The sequence below is a fragment of the Danio rerio genome, chromosome 22 (assembly GCF_049306965.1).
Source record: "Danio rerio strain Tuebingen ecotype United States chromosome 22, GRCz12tu, whole genome shotgun sequence".
NCBI classification, from domain to species: Eukaryota; Metazoa; Chordata; class Actinopteri; order Cypriniformes; family Danionidae; genus Danio; species Danio rerio.
This window is the reverse complement of record NC_133197.1, coordinates 29,708,676-29,719,784: the sequence shown is the minus strand read 5'-3', so window position 1 is coordinate 29,719,784 and position 11,109 is coordinate 29,708,676. Positions and strand designations below refer to the sequence as shown.

The following is an 11,109-nucleotide window of genomic DNA, read 5'->3' as shown; positions in this document are numbered from 1 at the left end:
AATGCTAATTCAAGGTGCTTTACATGAAGAATGAAAAAATATCATAAAAATCATCACAACAATAAAAACAAGGACATTTTATATTTTAAATTAATTTAGTCACCTAAGAACAGAACTGAAATTGATTATACAAAAAATAAAGTGGGGCTAGTTTGCACGTAACGTTAGCACAGTGCTCATTTAGCAAATCCACAGATAAACAATATGCTAATTGTGGCCGTTAATGTAAAGTTAACATTATGCCAAGTCGTCACAAATGAAACAATGCACTTTGGCGTATTATTTTGCAGTGCACTAACGTATGCAACAAGCTAAACAAGCATACGTTAACTACTTGAGTAATTTTAACCGCTAATACAGCAGATTCATGGACATCGGTAATCTGCATTTTTGCCGCAACTAATTTATAAATGATTCTGCATTAACTTTGAAGAGAATCGCTTTATTTAATGTGATTAATACACCATACTTACTCAAATTCAACATTTACCTGTAGCCACACACCTAACTTCTGTCTGTCTGTCTGTGACTGTGTGTGACAGGAAGCGTGTACGTGAAGAGTAGGTGGATCAAACCACTTTGAGAAAGCGGGGATGAACTCTTTCTAAATGCATTTTAAATAATAAATGCGGGGTTTTTTCTACTTAGACAATTATTTTAGGTATACACACATATATTCTTCAAAATAGAGAGTGCGTTTATATATATACATTTATATATTTTATTTGGTGAGGAGGACAATGAACTTGTTCCCCCCGGGATTTACGCCCGTAGTTGCGTCGCAAATCAAAAGCATCCACGCTTGAATAAATGGCCTTAGCAGAAGCCATCGTGCATATCAAAAACAGGCAAAGCAATAGATTTATATTATTCAACATATAACAGAGATTTAAAGAAAAATATTAGATGTAACCCCATTTGTAATTTTTAACATTTTCAAAAGTAACTAATTTAATTACATATTTTTCTTAGTAACTGTATCTAATTACTGTTACTTTTATTTTGTAATTAAATTACGTAACGGCGTTACATGTAACTAGTTACTCCCCAACACTGGCGGCGACGAATGGAAAACCGCCTTTTCCACAACCACTGGTCACTATGCCTACAGGGTAATGCCCTTCGGATTAGCCAACAGTCCCTCTGTGTTTCAAGCGTTCATCAATGATGTTTTCCGTGACATGCTTGGAAGATGGGTCATAGTTTATATGGACGATATCCTGGTCTATTCTAATTCCCTGGAGTCACATGTCAAACACGTCAGGTCAGTGCTCCAACGTCTAATTGCACATCAGTTATATGCTAAACCTGAAAAATGTGAGTTTCACCAAACATCCATTGCCTTTCTTGGTTATGTAATTGGTGCTGATGGAGTCACAATGGATGATACCAAAGTTCAGGCAGTCTGCAAATGGCCTAGACCTACTACTGTTAAAGAAATGCAGAGATTTCTAGGGTTTGCCAACTTCTACAGAAGATTTATCCGAAACTTTAGCACTATTGCAGATCCGCTTACTTCCATGACTAAGGGGACTAGACGACACCTTATCTGGTCACAGGAAGCAGAAAGTGCATTCTCCGACCTTAAACAAATATTCTCTTCAGCTCCTATCCTACGACACCCAGATCCTGACAGTGAGTTTATTGTAGAAGATGATGCATCCAACACAGGTGTCGGGGCAGTTCTCTCACAACGTCATGGCAATCCAGCTAAATTATACCCCTGTGCATTTTTCTCCAGAAAACTCAACTCCGCTGAACAAAATTACGATGTGGGCAACCGTGAACTACTCTCAATGAAGGCAGCTTTTGAAGAATGGCGACACTGGCTAGAGGGGGCTAAAGTTCCCTTTACTGTACTCACTGACCACCGAAATCTAGAATATCTGCATTCAGCTAAACGATTAAATCACCGCCAGGCTCGTTGGGCTCTTTTCTTTACACGCTTTAACTTTGTTGTTACTTACCGACCTGGATCAAAGAACACAAAAGTTGATGCTTTATCCCGCCAATTTGAGACTGAATTACAACCTATTCCCTCTGAACCGATTGTTGTGGCACCCATACAGTGGGACATCCAAACTGAGATTCGGGAGGGACTACTTAATGATCCTACTCCTATTAAATGTCCTCCAGACAAACTCTATGTACCAACCAACCTACGAGATCGTGTCCTTCAACTAACCCATAATCTTCCCTGCACCGGCCATCCTGGTATCAACGCCACACTCGAAATCATTTCAAACAAATACTGGTGGTCATCTCTACGCTCCGATGTAATCAAGTACGTAAAGAATTGTGAAGTCTGCAATGTTTCAAAACCCTCAAAACAATTACCAGCTGGTCTGCTGCAACCACTACCTATCCCACAGAGACCTTGGTCACACATTGCGATTGATTTCATTACTGACTTGCCTGTCTCCAGGGGTAACACTACTATCCTCACAGTAATTGATCGTTTCTCCAAGGGACGTCGACTCATACCTTTACCTAAACTACCCACAGCTCTTGAAACTGCTGAAGCACCCTGTCACTATGTTTTCAGATTTTATGGCATACCTGATGACATTGTTTCTGACCGTGGTCCCCAGTTCACTTCTCGTCTGTGGTCTGAATTTTTCAAAGCCCTCAATGTGAATGTAAGCTTAACTTCTGGATACCATCCTGAATCCAACGGGCAAACTGAGAGACTGAACCAGGAAATTAATCACTTTCTGCTATCATACTGTCATAGAAATCAGGATGAATGGAGTAAATTTTTGTTTTGGGCTGAATATGCACAGAATTCTCTTAGAAAACAATCCACAGGACTCACACCTTTCCAATGCATCCTAGGTGTAACAGAAATTAGCTCATTTTATGACCATTAATAATCAACAATAACGGTTTATTCTCAGGGGTGATAGCGTTCCGGCACCACGCCGGATTTCCGGCGTACTGTGGCTGCGGGTAGGGTTGTGACGGTGAGGAAATTTCCCCACCGGTTAATCGACATGTGACAACACCGGTAATACCGGTATCACCGTGGGAGTGGGCATTTTTTCATTTCCTCTTTTTTTTCTGCTTTTAAATAGCTAATAAATGCGTGCGTATAATACTTTCACTTTCAGTTTTGCGGGAGTTGCCAATTCGATGTCAATTGTTTGAATGGACGGAAAGGAAACTACAAAAAAAATCCCTGTTATTAAACAAAACATAACTTTTATTTACATAACGAATAAAACACAACACTGCTACAGGCTGAAAAAACTGTGTAAGTTGGAACCATACAAATAACAACCATAAACGCCTATGTTATATATTAACAGCTTAGTCCTTATAAACAATCCGTTTATAAAATACATTATTAACGAATTTAGGCTATTGAAGAATAAACCGAATATGAAATATGATCCTTGCATAATGATCACAACTAAACAAGCGAGCACTCATTTTATAATTAAACTATATGAAAAAAAATTAAGAATTGGAACATTATGTAAAAAAATCAAAGGGCAGGCTAAATAAAAGCGCCTCGTCAGAGCTTAAAGGGCACATATTTTAGCCCTTTTTTGAGATTTAATACTAATATTATGGTTCTTCTGAGTGTGCCAATATAGGTTCAGATCAAAACGCAATTCAGATATGGTTATTATGCTGTGTTAAAAAGTGTAAATTTAGAGGCGTGTACACGGGTTGCTGTTTTGGGGTGTGTTGTTTAACATGATAATGAGTTTCGACTGCCCGCCCAACGTAACAAGGGGGCGGAGCCAAGAGCGCGTCTGCTTTGTGCACCGCGTCACAGAGGCAGACAGTAGGAGTCATCATGAGTGAGAGGAACACAATTCAACCCTACATATATGACCCAGACTCGGACACAGATCAAGCAGAGTCGACTGTTGAGGAATCTATAATCCGAATGTGCCAGAATGTGTCAGAGTGGTACATACAAAATATTTTATGTTTTTGAATACTTTTACAGCCGCTATGTAACTATGCATGCGCCATCCGTAATTTGTTTGATAAAGTTCGCGAACGTCATGCGTTACGTCAAACACAGACAAGACATAAAGATATCCACAGAGATAAATTTTGCATTGGTATGATTTATTCGTAATTCATGAATATTGACGTTGACAAATATTGGCAGGTGCTTGTGTGGCAATTGTGAAAAAATGCCAACTGAGGCTGAAAATGTATGCTGCAGGGAGATACCGCAGGTAAATTTCCAGTTTATGTTAACGTTGCTGCTCTAAAGACATCGAATGAGATAATAAACAGCATAACTGTGTCGTGTAATAAGGTTAGAAGACGAATGGATCAACTGGAAATGCAACCCTCGTGCATGACGGAGCATCCAGGAATGGATCCCGTTTGCTTCAATATTTATTCCTTGCAAAATGCATCGAATATATACAAAGCAGACTATGGTCCCCTGCGACTTCGTGGAGTGCAAAAGTGAGTTTAAATAAATAGAAATAATAGCAGGTTACCTTGTTCATGATCTGCATGCTCGCTTTCTTTTTAAGCACATTAACGCCGTGTAGTCAATAAAATAGCGATAAAGTTGGTTTTATATCCGCACATTCAGAAGTCCCTGTATTGTTTATCATGATAGTTTAAACATTCGATCGTATTTAGCATGCAAGTATGACTTGTAAACAACATTAAAACTATTTACTTGACTGTAAACAATGTTGTACTTTGTCATTTGCTGCTAATACGATTTCCCTATTTTGAATTTGCAAAGAATACTTTACTGAAATGATACTATTAAGGAGAATGTCCGAATATCTGAATATAAAACCAACTTTACCTCAATGTCAATAAAAATGAAATACGTACCGTTTTTTATTGCTGCTATTTCTGAGATGACAATTTGAATGACTTCATAAAAGGCTGAGTAATGCATGTACTTTTTATTGAAAAATAATTTTAAATTCACTAAACATTAATATATAAACTCTTAAAATATATAAAAATCAGTATGGCATAGAAACATCAACCCTTCAGAAAAGATGCTTCAATTCCTGAGTCATATAAAAACTTTATATTCAAGTATAAATTAAAATGTGATGGCAAATATAAAATGTATCCTTGTGCAAATATAAAATATAAACTCCAAGTTGTCCCTTTGTTGAATGAAATACAATTGTCCATGAACATTAGAAAGTACAGTATATCTACAAACACATACAAACATATCAAATATACATTGGCAGTTGAATAAACAAAATATGACTTCTGAAATTTTGTTAAAGCTAGTTATTTTATAAAAAATAAAAATGTATATGTGATAACTCCCAAGTTCAAATTGTAGTGCAATTTCTAAAACAATGTTTCATTATTATGTCTCTGTTAGACAGTGCCGCTTTTTGGCTTATCGGAGCTTTGTGAGCTGGTGTTGGGGTTTCCTCGGGCGGAGAGTCCGTGTAGTGATTCCTGCCTGTGTGGTGCTGAAGATTCGAAGACAGTTTCCTGAAGAGCAGGGCAGCTATGTGGGTTTTAGGATCGCTATTGATTGAAGCGGGTCACCCTGCTGGAGATAGCCTCCTCCATCTCAGGTCGATCGTAGGCTGATGATAGAGCAGGTGGTATGTGAATTCCCAACACTTCATCAACATAGGGTGATGGGTCCACAAACACTTGGTTGAAGATGAGGTCCAGCAGCTCTTCTACATAACCTGTGCAATATAACAGTTATCTCTTTAGTAACTTAATTTTGTATTTTGAGTAGTGAGTTTTCATTGTGAATGTAAAGTGCAATTATTTTTTTTATTTATTGAATTATTAATAATACTATAAACATTTATATACATACCGAAAGTTTGCTGTGTCTTCACTTCTCGGACCCTATACTCTCCTTTCTTTGCCTTTGGAAAAGCAAGCTTGTAAATAGGTTTACCAGTTGCTGATGTGGCCTGGGGACGCCCGGCATTTTCATTGTAATGCAGTGCAGCCAAGTACAACCTAACAAAAAGAAAAATGTAAATGACGTACCATGACAAGACTGTATAGTATTGTAAATATTAATTTCTGATCATTGGCTTTACCTGCATAGCATCCCCAGAAAAGGGAATACCACATTTTTGGGTGCAAACCGCAGTATGACGCTGTGGAAAGCTTCAACAGTTGACGTCTGGTGGTGAGGACTTAGCTTGGCCACATCCTTCAATATTCTCTTGTTAGCGAGAACTTTCTCCAGCTTATAGAATGGCATCGTTGCTAAACAAGCAAAAATTTAAGGTATTAGAGTCGAAATCAAAAACAAATCTGAACAATGAAACAAGCTCTATTTTGAATTAGTTTTAATCGCAAAGAATATTTTATATGTCTGTATACAACTTACCAGCCGACAGCCATTTGTTCTTGTCTCTGCTTATCCGTTGCGGATGCAGACAAGCCGGAAAATTGGGGTCTTCATGTACATGTTTGTCTTGTACATGGTTTAAGATAGAGGTCCACTTTGCCACTCTTTCAGGACCTGTTGTGGATGATGCAGCAGTCCAGTAGATGTGGTTTTTGATGCTACGTAACCATTTACGCAACTTCTCACAACCCTTTATCTGGCATATCTTGTCCAGTTTTTTGGAAATTCCTGGAATTTAATGAAAAAAAGACATCAACACAAAAATAATAATAAACATGTAAGAACTGTAAATAGCAATTTAATCTTAAGTAAATTAATAACTGCTAAATTACATACCTTTCTCGATATGCCACACATCGTAAAACTGAGTGACATTTCGATCCCTGAGGTATTTCTGTATTTGAGGATGTCGGTCTGTGATGATGCATTCCAGACGAACACCGCGGGCATCCAACAGGTCAAGGCTTCTCTTTAGGCCTTCTTTTTCCATATGGTAACTGCCACCCACCTCATTACTCTATAAAATTTTAAATAAGGTTAAAATATATATATATATATAAATCACACATTTTCAATCCAAAATATTATGCTAGTTCACATAATACTTTTCTGTATTACCTGGACTAACTGTAGGTCGACCACTGTGTTAGTTGCAAGGTCCATCATTGTATAACTCCCATACTTGGCCGAGTGACCTTCAAGAACAAACCGTACATAATTATTCTAAACACATTTTTGGAATAATTGTAATGTATTTCATATTTATTTTTTTTATTAGACTGTATTGAATTAGAAATTAAATCTTTTGACTAAATACCTGGGGAGTCAGCCCTCATATCTCCTCCAACAATCACATTCTCTCTTCGACTGAGCTGTTCTAGCATTTCACTCTGCCAATTTCTCCACTTGTGGACAATAGCAGGTTCAATGCAAAGTCTTGCATGACGGCGAAATGAATTATATTTAAAAATGTGTAGTTTCATTGCAGCAAATACCTGACAACAGAGAGGAGAATTTTTAGTACAATGTGCATGCACCCTGTGACAAAATTTATATTATGTTTCTAAAAGAAATGTGATAAATTTTGATAGATAATTACCTTTTCAACTACAAAAAATGATGCACCGCTCAAGTAGACTGCAGCAGAAAGATGCAGGTTGCCAGCTGGAGTACTACCAATAATTGGCTGACTGTTCCATTTTCTTACAAACTCGCAGTGTGGGCAGACTTGCTGTACGCTCAGAAATGTCCCAAGCCTTTGTGACTTTACATCACATCTCCTCTGACACACTGGGCAGTCACTGAAGAGCTCCATGAGGCATGTTTCATAGACAATGAACTTGGCAATGTTATGAACTGGGCATTCTTGGATTCTGTAAAAATAAATATACACATTAACATAATAAAAAAAAAATTATGATGAATGTTATGATGACAATACACAATCTGTCAAATAATTTACATAATGCATAAACTCACGACAAGTCTGTTGGTTCAGTTGCAGATGTGCATTCCTCTGCAGGGTCAAATGTCACATCCGAGTCTTGGGCTATAATTTTTGACTCTGTCAAAGTCTCTTCGGCTTCTTCTTCTTCCTCCTCCTCCTCCAGCTCCAGACGAGGTCTTTTTAGTGAAGGTTTGAGGGGTGTCGAAGTCATAAACGCAGTAGAGGACGCTGATGGCACAGTCAGTTCAAAACTGGATATTGTTGTCTGGACACCTATAGTGTAATTTTATGATTAATCTCATTGCACGTTTATAAAGATAATAAAACACGTTTCTAATGCAGCAACTTAAAATAAACTGAGAAATTTTAACTTACTTGTACTCCTGCGTTTAGCCTGAAGCGTCCTAAAAGACAACTGGGTGCCAACACTGTGTAAAGATGTGTGAAAAGGTTCTGTCTGGCAAGCTACATCCACCTTGTTGCTCTTTGTCGACGTCGTGGCCTTTGTAAGAAAACATACATGTTTTAAAATGACCTTTATTTGATTAAAACATACCGATCTTATTGTAAACAACTGCAGACCACGTGCAAGTACAGTGGAAAAAAATTACAATAAACATCCCACATACAAAACAAACTTTAGCTGTAACTTAGTCAGTGGTAATGCTTTATTACAATGTTTAATTTTTTCTACGGTTTCTGTTTCTGATGGCTAAAACCCCTTTATGTACACATTACCACTTAAAGATTCGAGTATTTAGACTGTTTTAGAAAAGCACAATAGCTGTAAACGCGCAAACATCCGAAGTAGCTTTAGCCGCAGATGCTATTTATTTCTGCTTAACATTACAGTATACACATTACAACAAACATCCCACATAAACAACAAACTTTAGCTGTAGCCAGTACTGGTTACTGCTTTATTACAATGTTTATATTTTTCTATGGTTTCTGTTTCTAATGGCTAAAAGCCCTTCTTGTACACACTACCACTTATAGCTTCGATTATTTAGATTGTTTTAGAAAAGCATAATAGCAGTGAACACGTGCAAACAAACATCCGAAGCAACTTTAGCGGCTTATAACTTTTAGATGTTATTCATTTCGGCTTACGATTACAGTACAACAAACATTTAACAACAACAAACTTTAGCTGTAGCCAGTGGTACTGCTTTTTACAATGTTGCTATTTTTCTACGGTTTCTGTTCCTAATGGCTAAACCCCCTTCATGTACACACTACCATATGCAGCTTCGAGTATTTAGACTGTTTTTGAAAAGCACAATAAGAGGTAAACACGTGCAAACAAACATCCGAAGCTACTTTAGCCGCAGATGCTATTCATCGGCTTAACATAATTAGAATACTAAGGCTAGAAGTACATAAAATGTAATACTTACTTGAAGTGAGACAGGATCACGTATTGTAGGAACTGATCCAGTTTTCAAAAACAATTTACTCGCGAATCCGGAGTTGTATTGTCCCGCGTTCTCGAGGCAGTCTACGCTAAAGTGGTTAGCGCAAACATACAACAGTTTTGGTACATTTTCAGGCACCTTGTCTTCAAAGATAAAACTCAGCCACTTAAGCCTCTGTTGCTCATTTGCAGGAAGACGGTGAAGGCTCTTGTGCTGAGCCTTACATCCTAAAATAGCACAAGGGTGTTCTCTCGGTGGCATCGCTTTGACGTTCACGCTGATAATGGCGGAAACGGCAAACGCAGGATATGTTAATACGCGCAGCTGTCAATCAATTCGGTGGGCGGGGGGAATCGCACACCTACGTAATGGTGCGATCGATTTGAAAACAGCTCCAATTGGCCGACCCATTTTTTTGTAGTTAAATTGAAAAAAAAGGACTGGGTGTGTTCATATCACCCCAGTATGATGGTCTATACACTATACCAACACACAGATCTGTCCAAACAGCTTGAAAAGAAGATTTTTTACAATAGGTGCCCTTTAACATCACCGCACATGTGTCAGTTTACAGCTTCTGGAAAGATCAGACAACCTATACAGATCACACAATTTCAATAAACAACATGTAAATGTATAAATATTTCGATAAGTATTGTTATGGAATATTTATAACTAAATGATCTTGCTTTTTGGTTTTATCGATACAGCTTTGATCTCTCTTGCGGCAGTTACAGGCGCAGCATAAGGGCGTCTCACACTGTCAGTGGCGGAATACACACAGCACTGCCAAGACGTTTTATTTTTATTTTATTTGTTGCAGATTTGCGCGTTGTTCCTTTTAAAAAAAACCTTTTATTTTTTAATTCTCTCAAGTTAATGTTGTCTATCGAGTAACTATCGAGTCCCTCGGATTGGAGTTCAGTGCGCATTAAGACTATTGACCAACCGCCCTGTAAGTTTAAACACTACAGGTCCACAGCTCTGGTGTGGTATGAATTACACGTTTTAAATGACAGCGAGACATGCTACGTTTAGTTTTTATTGTAAAATATACATTATAACCCAGTACACGGTAAAATAATATGTTTTGAATGGCTTGTCTATTGACGGCGTATAGCCGTTAATTAAATATGCTGAGCATATTTTCATTAAAATTAAAACACATTAATACAAATTAGCCACCCTTTGATTTTTTTTTCGTTTACGTAGGCCTATATTTTTATCAAACGAAAAATGCATTTTTAATTTTAGTTTTCATTTTATTAGAATTAATAGGCCTATAATTTATAGGCTACACAACTCATATCTTTGGCTCCAATTGCGTTTTTACAGATATCCTACCAATAGACTTTTTTTTTGGCCTAAAGACATTTATGCCTATTAATTTCAGAGGTGCATTTTGACAGATTTCGTAAAGGCTTCAGCTATTCTACCTGTCAGCTGCACCTGCCTAAGTTTTGCAACTTGACTTGTGTTGTGGCTCGATGTCTGAATGAGAGAGAGAAAGAGAGAGAGAGAGAGAGAGAGAGAGAGAGAGAGATCAGTCCTCAGATTCGATGTGTGGCCGCACGTCTCAGTTACTTTATTGCAATTTTTAATATTGGCTCATCTAAATAAACTTTTCATATATTAAAAGCCGAAATATTGCCAGACAGAAGAAGCAACTTTCGGTTTTTGAAGAGAGCGGCCTCAGTTATAAAAGATACGCGCACACACAGGATTCGATCTTTTTGGCCTAGACATTATGAATTTTTTTTACATTAAACACATAATCAAGTGGAAATAAGAACAGCTGAACTGAAAAAGTCCTCACGTTACCACAATGTTTCTCTGCAGTTGGATTGTCAATGGCGCGGCATTAAAAAAAAGATATTTATTATTAAACATTGTGA

At 37.6% G+C, this 11,109-nt stretch overlaps 1 protein-coding gene across 1 annotated transcript; it reads right to left on the bottom strand.

The window, feature by feature from the left end:
- Positions 1 to 5,078: 5,078 nt before the first annotated feature.
- On the bottom strand, positions 5,079 to 9,503 carry LOC141380210 (uncharacterized). Its single transcript, XM_073937473.1, has 11 exons — positions 9,197 to 9,503; positions 8,172 to 8,298; positions 7,829 to 8,069; positions 7,449 to 7,722; positions 7,167 to 7,344; positions 6,968 to 7,044; positions 6,686 to 6,866; positions 6,329 to 6,577; positions 6,033 to 6,204; positions 5,801 to 5,949; positions 5,079 to 5,663 (listed from the first exon to the last, which is right to left on the bottom strand). The coding sequence occupies exons 1-11, from the start codon at positions 9,473 to 9,475 to the stop codon at positions 5,494 to 5,496; spliced, it is 2,097 nt and encodes a 698-aa protein (XP_073793574.1). The 5' UTR covers positions 9,476 to 9,503; the 3' UTR covers positions 5,079 to 5,493.
- Positions 9,504 to 11,109: the final 1,606 nt, after the last annotated feature.